At 42.4% G+C, this 19,895-nt stretch overlaps 1 protein-coding gene and 1 long non-coding RNA gene across 3 annotated transcripts in view; both read right to left on the bottom strand.

Annotated features, from left to right (window-relative positions):
- The window catches only part of LOC146520742 (retinoic acid receptor alpha-B-like), a 38,121-nt gene extending 21,718 nt beyond the window's left edge, over positions 1 to 16,403 (bottom strand). The window contains exons 1-7 of one of the 2 annotated variants that reach the window (XM_085156836.1): positions 15,262 to 16,403; positions 4,250 to 4,404; positions 3,632 to 3,773; positions 2,654 to 2,814; positions 2,359 to 2,535; positions 2,021 to 2,225; positions 1,853 to 1,920 (exon numbers count right to left, since the gene is read on the bottom strand). In XM_085156836.1, coding sequence (XP_085012962.1) covers positions 1,853 to 1,920; positions 2,021 to 2,225; positions 2,359 to 2,535; positions 2,654 to 2,814; positions 3,632 to 3,773; positions 4,250 to 4,404; positions 15,262 to 15,460 — 1,107 coding nt within the window. In that variant the 5' untranslated portion in view covers positions 15,461 to 16,403. The remainder of the gene's footprint in view (positions 1 to 1,852; positions 1,921 to 2,020; positions 2,226 to 2,358; positions 2,536 to 2,653; positions 2,815 to 3,631; positions 3,774 to 4,249; positions 4,405 to 15,261) is intronic. The other variant, XM_085156837.1, reaches the window with a different exon arrangement.
- On the bottom strand, positions 882 to 1,846 carry LOC146520743 (uncharacterized). The gene is made up of 2 exons (XR_014873693.1): positions 1,585 to 1,846; positions 882 to 1,269 (listed from the first exon to the last, which is right to left on the bottom strand). It is a non-coding gene; the product is annotated as an uncharacterized LOC146520743 (long non-coding RNA).
- Positions 16,404 to 19,895: the final 3,492 nt, after the last annotated feature.

Raw genomic sequence — 19,895 nt, 5'->3', positions numbered from 1 at the left:
ACGAGAGTGATTGACAGCCAATCAGGACGCAGAACACAATGTGCTGTTAAAAAAAAGAGAAAAAAGAAAAGCAAAATGGCACAAAAAAAATCAGCGAAACAGCGAGGCCGCAAAAGGTGAACCGCGTTGTAGCGAGGGACCACTCTACACGTTTTTAGTGACTTTCCGTGGAAAACACATTTTAGCTCTATTTGTGCTTACGTATGTGTCACTACACTTCTACTATAATGCTGCTGCTGCCAGCACATCATCAATGACAGTGAGCGATTGACTGGAAAAAGCCCTTCGTTTAGCTTTACTGCTGATGCCTGCAGACTCCAAGTATCAAGAAAATGTTTTTCAGTATTTTGTGTTGTCGATATATTCTTCAAATACTGAGACATCATTTTGAGGCTATATCACCACGTTTAGTAGGAACAATTGAATGAAACTCATACACGCTGTAACACACTGAAGTATTTACATACAACCGATTAACCGTAATGCCCCATAACCCAGAACGGCGAACCAATGTGCACATCAGGATAGGCCCGGTCTCTGATTGGTGGGGTTAGTGTTGCATCTTTATTTTCACTGGTAACTGTTGTGGTGATTCGGTGCAATAGAAACACAGCTGAACTGAATTGAAATGAAGTGAACTGAATAACTAAAACTTTCCTTTTTGCTAAAGCATATAGTTAGGGCTGGACCAGGTGACCCTGAATCCTTCCTTAGTTATGCTGCAATAGACGTAGGCTGCCGGGGGATTCCCATGATGCATTGAGTTTTTCCTTTCCAGACACCTTCCTCACTCACTATGTGTTAACAGACCTCTCTGCATTGAATCATATCTGTTATTAACCTCTGTCTCTCTTCCACAGCATGTCTTTATCCTGTCTTCCTTCTTTCACCCCAACCGGTCGCAGCAGATGGCCCCGCCCCTCCCTGAGCCTGGTTCTGCTGGAGGTTTCTTCCTGTTAAAAGGGAGTTTTTCCTTCCCACTGTTGCCAAAGTGCTTGCTCATAGGGGGTCATATGATTGTTGGGTTTTTCTCTGTATCTATGAAGCGCCTTGAGGCGACTTTTGTAGTGATTTGTCGCTATATAAATAAAATTGAATTGTATTGAATTGAATTGAATATAAGCAGCATCTCAACATTTTCTTTGATATTCAAACAGGAGCTGCTTGAATGATGCCGGTCAGAGCACTCCTGAGATTAGTGTTTAAGAATGTGCATCAGCAGTTAACCATCAACTGTTTTCTAATGAACACTGATGTACGCTTAAAACTCTCCAAACACAAGAAATGCAAAGAGCAGTTTACACTACGGACAAGTCTTCATGGAGTAAAATATTCATCCATCGATGGAATAAGTATTTAAATAAATGGAAAGAATGTTATTTAGGGTTATACAGTAGCATTGAAGTAACTGATTACTTGACTACAACAAGTAAAATCCAGGATTCCTCTCTTGCTCTTCATGACCAATCATTGTTCTCCACTAAAACTAGTTCAACACACGTTCCAACACAAGCAGGAGGAAGCCACCTGATGTTAGATGTCATTAACGTGGGCAGCTACTAATCTCTATCCTGTCAGCTGAACACACTCTCTCCCTCCTCCTCCTCCATCAGTGCGCATCAGTGAGTCACACTGCCGCGTGAAGTGGCGTGTGTCCTGATTAACATGAACATGAGCGCCAAATGTCACTTTATTAAGATAACTCCTTTTAAAGCTTTGTGCCTTCAGTAAAGACGTACTGTGCTTAGAGCACAGAGACACAGATACGCACATCTGTTCAACTGCACACGTTAGTTTTGTACAGCAAAGTTTATGCTCAAGAATGGAAGTCGAGTAATAACTTGTGTCTAACCTTCAAAGCTTCGAGCATCGGCTCCTGAAGAATATCCACCTTCTCTGATTCCTCCAGATCCTGACGATCTGTGAAAAACAAATAACAAAGACAAAGCATCGCTTCAGTGTCAGTATGTCTCCTTTGTCTTTCCTTTCACTCATACTGCTGCGACACACAGTGCAGTACCTCCACAGAGCAGGCAGATGGCACTGAGTAACCCCGTTTCTGCATCGTCCATTTCCAGCGGGAGCAGCTGGTTAGCAAAGGCGAACACCAGGTCTGTGAGCGGTCCGAACCCGGCGTTGTGCATCTGAGTACGATTGAGGGTGAGGCCGTCGGAGAAGGTCATGGTGTCCTGGTCTGGAGTGTAGCGGGTGCAGATCCTCAGAATCTAGGAAAAGGATTCATTATCTGTTTAGTAACTCTTTGTTATAACGGAGGCCGACGTGTCAGAGGCGTTCGGTTTCCATCCGCCACGTCTGTTTGTGAGAAATTGTTTATTGCAGCTTGCAGGAAATCCTCACCAGTATGTCGAGGCATGCGGCTTTGAGCAGCGTGATCTGATCAGCGATGGTTAGGGTGGTGAAGCCTGGGAGCTGCTTAGCAAACTCCACTGTCTTAATAATGCATTTGGTAGACAGTTCGCTGAACTTGTCCCAGAGACTCACATCCAGAGCCACGCGCTGCTCCGAGCTGTTGCTCTGCAGGATAGAAGAGAAACCAAAGGCCGATTGAATAAAAATCAGTTTTTGACCTTCAGTTTTTGAACTCACATACGCTCGTCTGTGTGTGTCTGTGTGTGTGTGTGTGTGTGAGTACCGTGGTGTATTTTCCCAGCTGACAGAGGGAGGGGAATGTATCCTGATGGGCCCGGCGAACTCGTTCGATCATCTGCTCCGTGTCTGCTGACAGGACGTAGAGCTCTGTGTCGGGCTGCTTCTTCTCTTCCTTCTTCTTCTTTGTTCGGTCATTTCGCACCACTTGGAATGGAAATGAAGATGAGAGGATTTAACTGAGAACATTCAGCCCCATGAAGAATCTGCAATCACCCGTGAGACATCGGACATCTGAAATCCTTCCCCGTTTAATATAAGACTGAAGCCTGCAGCCACTTCACTTAGCACATGGACTGGAAACAACTAGCCTGGAGACTGTTTCACGAATTAGCCCTAAAAGTCCTAAAGTATTAAGTTTATTTTTATTTGCAGATTGACTCAACACTAAACGGGGGTTCATGTCTCAAACTGCTGCTTACAGTTAATACCACTCTCTTTTTTAACAGGAAGCAAAATCTGCCAAACAGCATCTGTTCCAGACCAGGGTAAGGGAAAGTTTTCCTCTTCATGAAATAAATGAGTATAATCACATCTACTACATTCATACTGACTTGATTCTTGGTTCACAGGCTGTGCATTATGAAATGATATGAAAAAGCAGCCAGCATAGACATGCAGGAGCACTAAAGCATGTGTTAACTAGGAACGACCACCAGAGGGAGACAAACAACAAGGTTAGAATACAGCACTGAGGCCCAGAAGTCAGGAAAAGTCTTTCCCCATAAACACAACCTCCCCTGTACCCTGTGTAAGTGCTTCCTATCTAATATTCACATAAGTCTGAAATGCAGGGATTGAAGCACCGACCTTCTGATTAGTAGCTGACCAACTCTACCTCATCAGTCACAGCCACCCCAAAGAGTAAAACTACAAGACCTCTAAGCAACTTAAAGCATTTGCCTGCTTAAGAAGCTCCCTTTCTTCCACACACCCACAAAAATCAACCTGCGCCCGTACTCACGCTCTTTAGACATGCCCACATCCAGGCACTTCTGCAGTCGACATGACTGACACCGGTTCCTCGTCACTTTGTTGATGACACAGACTTTGTCCCGGTGGCACGTGTACACCATGTTCTTCTGGATGCTCCTCCGAAAGAAACCCTGACAGAGAGAAACAGATGTTGAGAAAAAGGGTAACAGAAAGCGCTGTGAGCGTGTGCAGGAGCTGGAACTGGAATGAAAAGTGCAGAATTATTTCAACTGTAACAAGTGTAATCCTGAAGTGACTCATTCAGCTGATGGGCTGCTGGGCGGAGGTCTAACAGAACATGAGTCTGACCACAAGCACATCAAAGCACACACACAGCTATATCAAAGCAGACACTAATTGCACAGACAGATCCTTTGTGTGTCTCTACAGGATTAGATGAAGCCAAGAAGCTTAGAGATCCTCGGGTGGCATAAAGGTCGTGACCTCTTTGCTGACACTTTCTGCAAATACTCCGAGGTCTCTTGCTCTACATGCTGCCCTTTTAAGTCGGCTTTCAAACTGTAGCTGAAGTTTTATGGTCCAGAAGGAGCACTGTGGCTTAGTGTGCATGTTTTCCAAACTCAAGTGCTTATGTTTCGCTGCCTACCTTGCAGCCTTCGCAGGCGCTGACTCCATAATGGTATCCTGATGATTTGTCCTGGCAGACAAAGCAGGGTTTGTAGATACGAGGTGGTGGAGGAGGTGAGGGAGGACTGGGGACAAGCAGGTCCTCCCCTGAGCTCGTGCTCTCGGTCTCTATGGCTGCAAGAGAGATTTACATGCAATCAGGCTACAATTTACAAAGAGCAAATAATCCTCATTTATGTCATCCTGGAGCTCTGCCTGTTTGAAAGGAGACTTTTCTTTAACCTTCAAGTGACTGAGTGGACTCGTTTATGACACACATGTATTTATTATTGACAATGTGGCCTTTTTGGACTGATTTTTATTCTTATATAGTGCTTTTCTACTCTCCTGGAGGACTCAAAGTGCTGTATACAACATGCCTCATTCACCCATACACACAAGCACTCTATGCTTTGTCAGTGCTTTAGCTAACATACATACTCTGATGTATGCATCAGAGAGCAAGTGGGGGTTACTATCTTGCTCAAGGATATTTGGCATGGAGACTGAGGGAGCCAGGAATCAAACCACCTTCTGATCTGCAGATGACTTGCTCTACCTCCTGAGCTACAGCCACCCCGTCCATCATCCATCAGTGTTTTTCATCCAATGTTCCTTGTCTGGGTTCAGATCACAGGGCAGCAGCCCAAACTTCCTTCTCCTTTGTCACCTCTTCCAGCTCATCCAGGGCTGGGAGCACACTGAGTTGTTCCCAAACCGGCCAACATATATGCTCCCTCCAGCAGGTCCCGGGTCTGATCCGGGACCTCCTCCCAGTAGGTTTTGCTCGGAACACCTCGCCTACAAGGTGTCCTAAAGGCATCCTAGTCAGACGCCTAATTCAACTCAACCAGCTTCCTCTCGAATGACCGAGCTCCTCACGCTATCTCTAAGGGAGAGCTCAGCCACCCTTTGAAGGAAACATCTCGTTCTTTCGGGGATTCCCCAGAGCTCATGGCTAAAAACTACTCAACTGGGATAGTAACTCATCCCTCACCTGGTTCCTTTTTGGACACTCAAAAATACATCGTCAAGTACAATCAGGCTATGAAAGCAAGTGAGGAGGAGATATCACTGGAGTACTCGCTAGTCATACTCTACCTGTGGATGGAAATTACTGATGCAGTGTTAGAGGAGGGCTTAAAGGTACGAAATAATATTTCATTTCAATGCGACGACATTGTGCATGCCCTGAACAGTTACAGGGATAACTTCCCTCAGTTATTGGCTATCACTGTAGTCTCGCACTGTAATGCTGTTGTTGCTGCCACAACAGCAGCTGCTGCAATCACCAAGAAAATGTGTTCAGTAGTTTTTCCTTTTTCTATATCAGCATCGGTATTACAGAAAACGTTTTGAGGTACATTCCTCACCCCTAAATGTGAGATAGTGAAAGGCCATGGGTATCTGGTTGGTGTGGGCAAACAAATAACAGAAAAAACAAAAAACAAAACAAACTAATATGGATATTTATTAGGGGTGCAACAATATTCGTATCGATATTGAACTGTTCGATACAGTGCTTTCGGTTCGGTACGCATATGTATCGAACAAATTTTTTTATTTATTTTATCAACTTTCCTTCTGACGATGCTGTCTGTGTTGAGCGCTCAGTGGATCTGCGCTCGACAGTGCAGCCTAGGCGGAGTAGTCGAACGCAGATTCACTGAGCGCAGGGCAAGCTAGCAGACAGAAGTTAAGCTGTCGTTGCAACATGGCAAACTGAACCTCCCCCACCCTCATTCAGATCTGGCGTTTGGAACTATTTTGGTTTTCATGTGACGTATGACCCTGAAGGTAAGCGTGTCATGGACTAAAGTAAAACAGTACAAACTGCTGAGAATATAGCCCAGAAGAAGCGTATAGTATAGCTTTTATTTTGGAAAGAGCCATTTCTCTGTAATAAACTCTCTTTTCCAAAGATGAGTGATTTCTCGATCAGATAGATTAATTTTTTTATTACTTTGTTGTTTCAGCAACATTAAATTTAAAAAATGTGCGTTTGAGTTAAAAAATATATATATAATTTTAATAAATGACAAATTAAAAAGGCATGAACATTTTTGTTGTATAGAAAAAAATATCAAACCGTGACACCAAAGTATCGAACTGAACCGAACCATGAATTTTGTGTATCGTTGCACCCCTAATATTTATTATAATTTATATTTAAGGGAACTTCTGAGATGATGTTAGCCGAGCAAACTCACAGTAATCAGCTCAACCATCACACCATCCAGCACCGGACACACTTGGCCCGACAAAGCTGGATCACATCAGCCTGCTGATCAGAGCTGCTGTGTGTTAGCACTAAGTGCTGCTCTGCTCCTGAGTCTCTGTCAAAGCTGACGCCTTGTTTTGTTCAAAGGTAAACTTCGACGGTGATTTACTTTGGAGGTCTCGGCCCTTCAGATTAACAAACCCTACTCCCTCTCCCACTTTGCCTCCTCTGACCTAACACATTCTCTCTCTCTCGCACACACACACACACACACACACACACACACACACACACACACACGTCCACCCTCCCCCTTTAGTAGCCATACCAGACATTCCTCTATGGAGGAGATTCAACTCCCCTCCACTCTGCTGTGCTTCTGTTTACACAGAGAGAAGGAAGAGATCCTCCTCCTCTGCCGAATCATACCATTCCTCCATCTTCTCCTCACTTCATCTTTCCTCTATTTGCCTTTGTCTCTTCTCACTGACACTCTAGCCATGCGTTCCCTGAAGCACCGTCTGACCTCTTTTAAACTTCTCACTCAGACCCGCCCCTCGCCATGCGTTCCCTCCCCTCTGCTTACCAAGTGCCTGTTTTTCTGTTTTCATCTTTGTGTTTGTTAATCTCTTCCTATTGCTTTCCACTTCTGCTTCAGTGTGTCGGACATGACGGCCACAGGCAGCAGTGTGTCCACACACACACACACACACACACACACACACACTGCAGCGCTGGAGCTGTGGCTCCAAACGAGGGCAAAGGTCTTTACTGTATAAGCGAGTAAGAGGGCATCTCCAAAGACAACTTGATTTAGGAACAGATGCTAGTGTTTTGATCAGTTTTGAGCACATCTACAGTTATTCCTTTGAAATAATTCTACAAAAAAGCAAACAAACAATAAGACAAAGATTTAAGTAAACAGATCTTTTTATGTCATGGTGTTTTGGGGGTTTGGATTTCAATTTAAAAAATAAACTTATTAAACATATTAAAGACTTTTAATTTCCTGAAATCAAAACTTTAGGAATTTTGGAACCAACAACTGGAGACAGCTGCCGTAAATGTTGGGCCAAGTTTCTCAAGAAGGGAAACTTCAGCATCTGGTGACCTCCATGGATACTGTCTTCACACACTTACTGACCGCAAAGGATTTTTAGCTCATTTTTACAAAGAATAATCCCAATAATTACAACTAATCACAGTTTTTCACTCCTTTTAAGCCTGTGACTATAGGAGGCTTATAAAAAAGCTGAGAGGAAACTTGGACACAGTACCTTCATGCAGTGAGGTAATCACTGCGTCATTTTGCCACCCATGTGCAAAAACTCGAGAACTCTTTCTAAAGACCCGATTGTATCAAACACTCTCAAGTTCCTCTATAAAGAGAAGTGAAATGAGTTTTTCCTATCAGGCACATTGTTTGGGGATATGCGTGACTTGGACGGCCAGACGTGGAAAAGCTGCTGCCCTCGCCCTCAGAGCTGTGGGTGCAAAGTAAGCTGTGCTAACCAGCAAACCTGCACGGCTTTGATGTAGAAAACGAACAGCAGAATGTACGTGTCACAGAGAGCTGAAGAATAACCACTCGACCAGAGAGTGACCACATTCTGCACCAGCATGTGGACTTTAACCTACATGAAGACTGCTGCCGCCAGCGTTAGCCGCACACGGCAATCTGATCTGACATCTCGCATGCAATATGTCACCAAGTGCCTCGTTTCATTTTATAAATACTTTCTTTTTAGGAAACTCTGCACAACTGAGTCAGTGACAGGTGCAGAGAGGAAAATATACAGTAGCACCTCGGCAGACAGTCCTGCTTACCATAATATTTTATTCAGTTACAACGTTTCAGCCTGTGTGACCTTCGTCAGTGTTTCATAAACACTTTAAATATGATGTATTTAATAAGAAATGTGAATAAAGGCTTAAAATGGCACTTTGATATACATACAGTGTAAATTTGATTGTTTTGTTTTGTGACTTTTTGACTTTTTAGTATCCATCTATTCAACCAATGTGAAAAATAATAAATGTTCAAATGACCTGCAAAATAGAATCAGGTGGCCTCTCAAGTACAATCTGAAGTGAGGTTATGGCCCTGTAACCACACATGGCACTACATTACAAATACTTTCATAAGTGATCATGACAGACAGACAAAAATCTTTCCATTGAGAAGCTATAAAGTACACATTTTTTTCCTCTTTTACTTTTTGAAATGATTCCTATAAATAGGATTATTTAGTTTCCTTTAACGGTTGCTGCAAAAATAGATCGGTGGTTTCAGCTGGAGTGATTTGGGTGGAGTATCAGTATACATTTGGTTTGCTTTAAAAAGGCACAAACTAAAGTTGTACCTTTAAGGAAGAGAAAAGATCGTCTTTTAAAGTCTATGGTCATGAGATAAGAGCTTTTGTCTCAATAAGATGAGAGAGGCCAGCTGGGCTGTGTGTTCAGTTTATCAGCCCTTTAGTTAGTCATCACCTCTTCTGTTTCTTATCAGGATCCTCTGGTTAAGTTTTTCCAACCTGAACCAGCTTTACTGTCCCGATGCAGTACAGAGGCACACAATGAAATGCTTTTCTAGCTGCACTGTGCACACATACGAAATAAAACTTTATCCAAAAGTTAGTTTAACACCTGCAGCTACCTAGTAAAGCCCGTATTAATTTGAGCCTTGAGGTTTACTCAGGTCAACAAATGGTTAAAGCCTTCAGAGTCTGGTGTGCTCAGCCAAACTGTGTCCTGGGGTCAGCTTAGCTCACGACCAGCAGCAGCAGCATGAAATGTTAGCCAGTGCTGGGCTGAGCCGTTTAACCAATCTGATGTAAAATATTGTTAAATGGGAGCCCCAGGCAGTCATGGCATGGTGCCAGCAAGCCTCTGCTGAATAGAGAGTGTGGTCTGCCAGCTTAGAGACCAGAAACACAGAGAGACGACAACCAGGAAGTTCTTAACCTTGACTTTCATACCATCTTTATTACGTTAGAAGAATTTTCTTGGTTAGACACTAGCTCGTTTCACCTCTAATCGAGCAATATGGATGAAATTCCCCCCATCATCTTGTTCCATATCACAATGATAATGAGCTGTACTGAAAAGCTCATTGCAGCTGAAATCAGCAGTGACGTGGCTTACACCAGCGGTCCCAAACCCCCGGGGCCACGGACCGATACCGGTTTGTGAGTCGTTTGGTACAGAGCCGCGAGACTTGAGGTTTGGGGTGAAATTTATGGTTTTCAGGGTTTTTAGCATTAACTTGTGTGTTTTATTTTGAAAGAAATATTTACGTGTTACTATAGTGACCAGAGAGCGTTAAGGGGCAGAGAGGAGGTTAAAGTTACACAATTACACAGTGAATTTGCGTTTATTATTATATTTACAAAATACAACAGTTTTTGTCTTGGTCCTGTCATTTTATTTTGTTGCATTTATCTGCCACACCTTAAAGGCCGGTGAAAATATTGTCTCGCATTTTCTGACCGGTCCGTGGTGCAAAAAAGCTTGGGGACCGCTGGCTTACACGATTGTCTAACAAGTGAACGCTCCCTGGTTTGATTCCTGAATGAGAGACAAACCCGTCGGGGGCTGCTTCAGGAAGGCATCAACCAAACATGCAGAACTACCTGCTGTAAGGCAGCAGCTGAAAGTACTGCATTGAATGGGATGAGGATGTTCGTGTTTGGCTTATTACATTGTGTAATAATGATAAAATCAAGTTATTTCATAACTATCAACAATCCTGTAAATCCAGTATTGCCAAAAAGCAGTGACTACACAATGATGTGCTCACTCTGACCTAATAACATAACGCAACCACAAGGACAGCTTGTATTACACACACTTGCCACATTGAACTATAAAAGGCCTTACGGTTGAATTTTATGCGTAAGATTCATATTTCATAGTTTGTTAAGCTGATTTTATGCTGCATTTATTATTATTTTTTTTAATGTAAATAACAGATCAAAGGACAGACTGACCAATCAGAACACTGCATTTAGCAACAAGTGCGTTTGTAGCTTGCGGTACGCTCAGCGGTATTGAACATATCCCGGTCAATCGGATCTCTGACATGATCTATGTGGCTCCTCAAATGTGGCCCCAACTCTGCCAACAAGAGCTCAAACTGTCCCACTGACATCCTGAAATATGTACGGAGGCTGGCACAGGCACTACTTTCAGGCGTAACAGCACTAACAACTTCTTCTCTGCTGGCTCTGTGAATGAACTCTTGCTCCAATGTCTTGCACTGCAGCTCCAATGAGCTGTGGCAGCACGTCAACCAGTTCTCCTCTTTCTGCAGATCCAGGTTAGAGTGACACAGCTCGCAGTAGTTCTCCAGAGCGGAACAAGGACTTCTGTCTCCAGGTGCGGTCCAAGCTCAACTATGTCCTTCAGGAGATCCTCTGCAAGGATCCAGCTGTGGATCGCCACTAGGGCTGCCACAAACGATTATTTTGATAGTCGACTAGTCACCGATTATTTTTGTGATTAGTCGACTAATCAGATCATCATCCACTGGATGTACAGCGTACAGCTTATTGCACCAGCATGCATCTGCTCTTATATAACTATCATTAGCTTACAGCTTTAAGTGTTTAAGGTAAGTGCTAACTAAAAATAAAGACAAGATGATAGTTTATTAAATTTTAATGAAATTTGCAGATTGTTTCGGTGAAGTTTAATAAACTCCTTGCTATCTAAAATATAACAGGACACTGGAGTATATTCTCGAGCATCTCACACTTCTGATAATCAGTTGTCTGCTTGACGTTTATTCAGCTGTGTAAAAACTATAACTTTAATCTCAGCCAAACCGATTTACTCAGGAACAAATAAAATACTACAAAAAGCCAAACAATAACATTTTTAAGTTATCTAAGTGACTTATATATCATGTTTAACCTGAGTAGCGAAAGACGGTGGTGGGTTTGAAAATGATTAGCCGGGAGTCCGGTGTTCTCACGGCTCTAGTGAGCCTCGCCCCCGGCTAACTATCGAGCTAGTGGGTAACAGACGTCTCTGAAAACGTCGGAGCACTTTTGAAAATATGTGGTGTCTTGATAAACTGAGCAGATATTTGAGGTTTACACAGCTACATTCTCGCCTGAAAATATGTTAAACGTTTATTTTGTGACCCAGAAAGAATAATAAAAGTAATATTAAAACTAACTAGCTGCCGCCATTGTTGGAAACTGAGCTGGGCTGCGCTATGAATTCTGGGACAGCTTCTTCTTCTTCGGGGTTTAACGGCAGCTGGCATCCTTGTACATGCAGTGCTGCCATCTTCTGTTTCAGTCCGTTATTACACTCTTAAATCCTACTACGTATTCCTGCGTCATTTGTGATCTTACAAAGCTTCAAACGACGCGTCGACTATTAAATCAGTCGTCGACGATTCTGATAGTCGAGGTAATCGTGACTAGTTGACTAATCGTGGCAGCCCTAATCGCCACAACAGAAACTTAACTTGTTGGCAGTTAACATTTTCTCAGAAAAACAAAAAATAGAAATAAATGACTAAATGAAAGCTTATCTAGTTTACATTTTTAAAACTTACTCAACAGTTTGCAATGACTAAATTTCAGCAAGTGACAATCTTTTGGCATGAAATGCATGAATGCAGTGTATAGTTTAAACTAAAACTAAACTAAAACTAAACTAAACTTGTATAGTTTCCAAATGCAAGGCATTTGGAAACTATACAAGTCAAAGTTTCGCCAACATTTTGGCCTCGACTGTAGTCGCAGCTCTAAAGCACTGACCTTCAGGCTTAAAAATGCAGAGTCCAAAATCAGTAGCCATGTCCATCTTTGATATACAGTCAGTGGATATGAGCGATAATTAGCATGTTACAAATATGAAACAACAACAAAGTGTTTGTTTGATTAATCCTGTGGCTGGTTTACATTTCATTCTTTCTCATGCATCCAGTGATGAGACCAGGACATGAAGATGTGAACTGTACACCAAGATTTTGTATAGCAGAGGACTGTGTCTCAAGCAAATCAATTAATAAGTAGGTTTCCATGACTACTCTTTAACATTTGTATGATAGGATACACACCGACACACAGGAATACAAAAAACACCTTCTTTTTTTTCTTTTCTCTTTTTTTGCACACTTCAGTTAAACTTGGCCAGCATACCCTTGCATTCCCAGACAAACTGTGAATGTGACTGTGTGTGTGTGTGTGTGTGTGTGTGTGTGTGTGTGTGTGTGTGTGTGTGTGTGTGTGTGTGTGTATCACTGTCTCCAACAGACAGAAAGAGAGGTCATCCAGTGCAGAGAAATGATGACTGGGCAGCTGACACAGGAAAGAAAGAGTTAGATAGAAGCAGGAATAAAGGGAGGGAGAGATGTAGGTCACTTCCCAATTGTCAGTGAGTCATTGCTCTGGATCACACCCAACAAACATTCAAGAAGAGGGACACACACACACACAAACACACACACACAGCTTCTGTGTTGTTGCTGAATATGTGTGCCTGGGTCTGTGTATAGCCTTTGGCCTTTGAACTTGTTTGACACTCTTCATTCCAGTCACGCAAAGACACACACACACACACACACACACACACACACACACACACACACACACACGGCAACCATCCCCATCTTTACAGCCTGGATTTACGAGCGCTCCTCTCTTGTTCCTATATGCCCCCCCTCTCCTCTCACCAGCTGACCAGAGTCCACTTTGCACTTTTCCTCTTTATTGCTTTTACTCAGTTGTGCAAGCTGTGACATCACTGCCGCATCACCACAGGGTTACAGTCTGACTCTCAGGCTTAGTGCTTCAGCCATGTCACAGTGGGGTGGGGCGACACTGTCGAATCATATCAATGAAGTTATGTATTAATATATTCTCGTGTTAGTCCTGTGACACATGCGCAGCCCATCCCGAGTGAATCCGACCTTTAGCGGGCTTTAACAACCCTCCCACAACTGGGATGCACCAGTTGTGAAATTCTGGGTAAATAACAGTGTTTCAAATCAACAATTTGCATTAGTAGATAGTAGATACCGAGATTTTATTTCTAGTTGTTGTTGCTATTTACTTGCCAATCTGTTTCAATTACCTGACCCATTTGCGGTCAATATTTGGCCAACAGCGGATGTCTCTACAGTTTGAGTTTGTTTTTCGTCCCCCTTTTTGTACCAAGGAGGAAGTGAAAGCAGCAGCGCTATTAATATCAAACATCACTGAACATATAACCAGTGCAAAACAGAGGTGACACAACAGATGAATACTGGCCACTGTAAATCACATCTTATTCCCTGAGATCAGTCAGCAGGGCACATAATGGCTGAAACTGATATTCTGCATACATATCATACCTCATCGAAGCATCAAAGTGTCTGGATGGTAAATTTATGCACCTTATAAGGTAAGAAGCAAAGATTATTCCACAACTGAGGCCAAACAGTGCGCCATCACCTCCCCCGATTACTTTTTAAAGCAAAATTCTTATGCATACTATGTATGTGTGTGTACATATATATACACACATGTAGATATATATATACATACACACTGATAGCTTAGGGTGAGAGGCAGGGTACACCCTGGACAGGTCGCTGGTCTGTCACAGGGCTAACACACAGAGACATTCATGCACACTCACATCTCATACATGTGTGGTTTTGCCATTATGCACCAAAATGACGCCGTCATCATGATACTCAAACTCAGAGGATAGTCATTATCATAAACTGGAATATTCTTTATCAGTCATTCATATCTTTACAGTTCAGACACACCGAGGTTAACTGGCTGATGGCACCATGAACGCAAATATCAGTCACGTAATGATGTCAGTTACCATGGTTTGTCTGTTGTGTCAGATCAATGTAGCAATTTTGTGACAATGGGCTGAAAGACTTTAAATCACTAAAGACTTTTAACTTCAATAACAAAGATTTTGTCCTGGGCTGAAAAGGGAAAAAAAAAAAAAACAATATAACCAAAATGAACAAATAATACCAATAAAAGATCTCTACGGGCCTTAGTTGTTACCGGAAACATTAATCCCAGTTTTATTTACAACCTGCGTTTGTTTCAGTTTCAGGTGTGTGGGTCCAATAGTTCATTGGTAACTAAATAAATAAATGTACGATTATATGAACACTTTAGAGAAATGTAAGTTTATAATATGGACACTTGCGACAAACCACAATTTTAATCGGTAGATTAAACGCATTCTTAATTCATAACTCAAAGTTTGGCTTACGAAATGTCTGAAAGTGGTGAAAATGTACTGATCAAAATTAGCTAAAGCCCAAGATGACACACAGCATGTGTCAATTACAATTGAAAAAGAGGAAACGCGATGACAAAGTGAAACAGCTGGGACCAGTTTATATGTCTTTATATTGTTGTCCAAACCCTCCTGACACAGAGGTGGCTACTGTAACCAAAAGCTCACAAAAGCTGTAAAGACTTTAAAGCGCGTTATTAATTAAGGACACTAGCTAAAAACAGCTAAATGGTGTAGCTGTGTCCTCACTTGTCATTCAGCAGGCTAAAAACAAACCGTGGCAGCTCGAAGAGGATGCTGGCATGTGTCCCAGCTGGCCTCAGCTAACGGATGTACTCATTCCCTTCAGCTGACAAGAATACTCCAGCATGAGCGCTGGATTATCCTGCGCTCCCCTGGTACTTGTTTTAACTCATTTAAGTACTACTACAGATCTATGGCCGATGATGCAGCGCTCTGTGTAAAACTCCAACATGACAAATAATCTTTGTCTCACTCACAGTGGCTGGATCCGCTCCAGTGCCTGCCGGTCAGCAGAGACCCTCCAAAGGGGCGCTGGAGTCCTCCTACAACGGACAAGAGTCCCTTCTCCGGCCCGAGCCCTGGGGGTCTGTGGTAGTAGTCCATGCTTAGAAAAGAGCCCGTGCTTGGGCTGCTGGGGCTTGGGCTTAAACCCACAACATCCACGCTTTCGTACATCTCCGAGAGGCGGGAGTCGGGATGTGGTCTCTGTGTGGTAAATAGAGGGAGGGGGGAAGATCAAAGCGTCCTGGACGGCGATGAGAGAAAGAGGAGCGGAGGGAAGGAAGAGTTCACATCTTCATAACAGACTGATAGGAGCCAGAGGAGGAGGAGGCGGATTCCCGGTGACCTTTCAGGCTTCGGACAAACGCAGTTAACAGTCAAACTTTGCAGTCTTTTGTGATGTTATTCATTTATTCTTTTGTGTCTCCTTCACAAATTAAACATCGCTACAGTCCAAATGCTACAAGTGCTAACAACCCAAGTGCCGCTGCTACCTCGAAGCCCTGAAAAGACGAAAAGACTAAAAACCATGGGAGAGAAACACTGTCGCTCCAGTCACCTCTCGCACCGTCACACAGTCGTGTGTCATGTTTTACTTCATAGTGAGTGTGGGCTGCCGCCTGCGTCCGCTGATCCACAGCTCCTATTTTCTAATCGGCTAAATATATCGTGTCATACAACTTGCCCCTGAAGCCACCCAGGTGAAGTCTTTTTCACCGACATTGTGCTCCGTAATGTCACAGCCAGTACACTCTGTCCTTAAATCCACGCACGCTGTCAATGAATGTAACCAAAGCCTTAAAGTAAATCGGTCCGGTCGGTTGGTGCTTCGCTCGCTCCGGTTCAGAGAGTGCACGCATTAAAAGCAAAAATACGCAAAAAAAAAGCCCAGAGCCGACACATTAATTCTGCAAATGTGAGCGGTGTGGGACTTTGAAGTTGCTGCTGTATATGCAAAGAGCAGAATATCCAGAGGTGAGGAAAGCTGGAGAGATAATCCGAGTCAGTCAGGAGCGCTGCTTGTTGCTAGTAGCTGAGGTCCAGCAGCGGTACACGAGTGTCCTGTGGTAACCCCCACTCTGTACCCGACGGCCTCTCTCTCTCCTCTCTCTCTCGCTCTCTTTCTGGTTGGTGAGAGACACCAGCTGCGCACGAGCTCCCCCTACTTGTCATGCGCGAGCCTCCTTCCACCAGGAGGAGGGTATAGAGTTAAAGGAAATGATTTTAATCGTGGCTTCCCTTGCCCCCATATAAGGGCTTTCGGAGATTTGCCTGTCCCATAACAGTTTGGTAATGGAGTAAATTTAAACAGTACATTTTAATCACTGAACAATTCACTTACAGCGGTTTGGCCCACTGCCATTCCCTAACTTCCCTTTACTAGATTATCTTAAAAGAAATGAGTGTGTGAGAAAGACCTTTTTTCTACCACTCGGTTATTCTAGTTTTGTATATTCTAATTTTTAAATTAAGTTTTAACCTTTTTTTAATTCATTTAAGTTTCAATGAGTTTCCAGAATGGTTTTCTCATTTCAGTTTAGATTTTATTATTTGAATGTGGGGATATGTAGGGCATGTATCAGAGCCAATACTTAGTTTTGAGATGCAGTTTACATTTTGTGATAGTTTAAGTTTCTACTTGCACAACATTTTCAGCTATAATATATATTGCACTTTTAATTCCAAGAGAATTGTCAGATAAACTAATGTTCTACATCCAAAGTGTATTTACTCAGGCTCAACAAATGAGGGGACAATGAATCATGTAAGCTCCATTTTAACGGAATTCAGTATCAAGATACTGTAAAATCTGCTGTAAGTATTCAGCATAGTCAAATGTTGACCTGAGAGGCCATTAAAGCATTATAGTAAAAATGAAAAATCATTGTAAAAAAACAAACAAACATATTTTTTCAAAGATACACTTGGGTAAGTCTTGGATATATCTGTGTTTTGCACCAAATCCTAACCTGAAAAGGCCAAGCAGGGGTGCTGTGTTTTCAGCGGGGTGGTGCTGTTGTCAGGTAGGTGACCAGATCTGTTGAGGGACGCCGTTCCAGAGTTTAGGAGCTACAACTGAGAAAGCCTGTCCAGTCTAGAACAACAGGCACTAAAACCTGCTGGTCAACTGACGCAAGCGAGCAGTGTGGGACCATAAACTATAAATGGTCTGTGTGCACCAAACTTTTATTTTACACTGTTCAAATATTTGATGCCTATGTTCTGAGCTATAATCCATTTTTGTAGGGTTATGAGACAGCTTCGACAGTGACATCAACGCATATAGAATACAGCTGACAAAAAAATATGCTTTCATAAATGCTGGATTTTATTGAGCGTGCACACTTACATTAAACCTTAATGTTAAGCCTCTGTCTATCCATTATTCTGTCAACTTACATTTGCAGTATCTGTCAGCAGAAAAGCAGAAAAGCAGCTGCTAACCATCACAAAAAACAAGGTTAATAAATAAAATGTTTTATGCTATTTGACTCAGAAAAATAAATTTAACACATATCTCAACTACAATATTAAATTATTGTGTAAGGACTTGAGCATATTACGTTTTTACATTATAAATGGCAACAAATACATAAAAAAATAAATAAATACTGTCAAGAATAAAGAGTCTATGTGCTGAATATACTGAAAAATATGAAGTAGTTGCTTAAAAGCAACTTCATAAAGATAAAGAGCAGTAAATGGACTTTTGGACTGTGTAGGAGGTAACAACAGATGGTGCTGTGACAAGGATATTGGAAAAAGTTTGGACACAGCTTCTCATTTAACATTTTTTCTTTATTTTGTAGATAGATACTGAACATGTCAAATATATGCAGCAAGATATATGGAATTATGTAGCAAAGAAAAAATAAAAAAATAACTCTAAATATGTTTTATATTCTAGATTCCTGAAAGTAGCCACACTTTGCTTTGTTGACAGCACTGCAAACCCTTGGCCTTTTCTCAGTGAGCTTCATCATGTAGTTGTCACAGTACTGGGTTTGAGACCCAGTAGGTGTAATTCTAGTTAAAGTCTTGGATTTGTTGTTCTTCATGGTTTTTGTTCTTTTTATTGTTTTTCTGCTGGTGTTATATTCTTAGTTCCTAGGCATTAGGTTTCTGTTACTTTGTTACTATCTAATCACTCTTGTCTCCATGTTCCCTCTGTCTCCTCAGTCAGTTATGTCTCCATGTCTCAGTGTCAAGTCTCGGCTTTGTAAATGTCTCTTAGTTCCCGTTTTACTTTGAAAGTCTTGTGTCCCGTGCTCATTGTTTTCAGTTTTGCTTCCTCCACATCTCGTTATGTGTGATTTCTCCCAGCTGTGTTTTCACCTGTGTCTCATTCCCTCATTATCCCTTTGTGTATTTAAGCCCTGTGTTTTCCTCTGTCTGTTGTGATGTTGTATCCTCTTTGCTGTGTGTTTCTTCCGTGCTCCTGATAATGTCCTAGTTCCAGTTTAGTTTCCTAGTTTGAGTTCTGTGTTTTTAGTTTATAGCTTTCTTGAGGTTTTTGTATGGATATACAGCAATAAAGCTACCTCCTTAAGTTCATCCATCTGTGTCTGTGAGTGCGGCTTTTGGGACCTCATCCTGCCTGCCACAGCATTACATGACAAAAGTTACCTGAAATGGTTTCACTTCACAGCTGTGCACTGTCAGGGTTCATTTGTGGAATTTCTTGCCTTCTTAATGGGGTTGAGACCATCAGTTGTGTTGGGCAGAAGTCAGGTTGGTACACATTTGAAACCTGTTAGCATCTTGCCATAATATGAATTCTAAGTAAAGAAAAATGACACTCCATTGTTACTTTAAGAATTGAAGGTCAGACAGTCTGGAAAATTGCAAAAACTTTGAATGTGTCCTGACTGCAGTTGCAAAAACCATCAAGCGCTACAATGAAACTGGATCACACGAAGACCGCCCCAGGAAAGGAAGACCAAGAGTCACCTCTGCTACTGAGGATAAATTTGTCCGAGTCAACAGCCTCAGAAATCTCAAGTTAACAGCACCTCAGATCAGCCCAGATAAATGTCACACAGAGTTCCAGTAGCAGACATATCTCCACAACAACTGCTCAGAGGAGACTGTGTGAATCAGACCTTTATGTCGAATAGCTGTTAAGAAACCACAACTAAGAAAAAGCAACAATCAGAAGAGATTTGTTTGGGCCAAGAAAAACATGGAATGAACATTAGACCAGTGGAAATCTGTTTTGGTCTGACGAGTCCAAATGTGGGATCTTTGGTTCCACCTGCCGTGTCTTTGTGCGACACAGAAAAGGTGAAAGGATGGTCTCTACATGCATGGTTCCCACCGTGAAGCATGGGGGAGGAGATGTGATGGTTTTGGGGCTGCTTTGCTAGTGACACTGTTGGGTGATTTATTCAAAATTGAAGACACACTGAACCAGCATGGCTACCACAGCATCCTGCAGCGGCATGCCATCTCATCCAGTTTGGGTTTAGTTGGACCATCAATTATTCTTCAACAGGACAATGATTCCAAACACACCTCCAGGCTGTGTAAGAACTATTTGACCAAGAAAGAGAGTGATGGAGGCCTGGCCTCCACAGTCACCTGACCTAAACCCAATGGAGATAGTTTG

This window comes from Neolamprologus multifasciatus, chromosome 4 (genome assembly GCF_963576455.1).
Source record: "Neolamprologus multifasciatus chromosome 4, fNeoMul1.2, whole genome shotgun sequence".
In the NCBI taxonomy this organism is placed as follows: domain Eukaryota; kingdom Metazoa; phylum Chordata; class Actinopteri; order Cichliformes; family Cichlidae; genus Neolamprologus; species Neolamprologus multifasciatus.
This window is presented reverse-complemented; position numbering and strand designations above follow the sequence as displayed.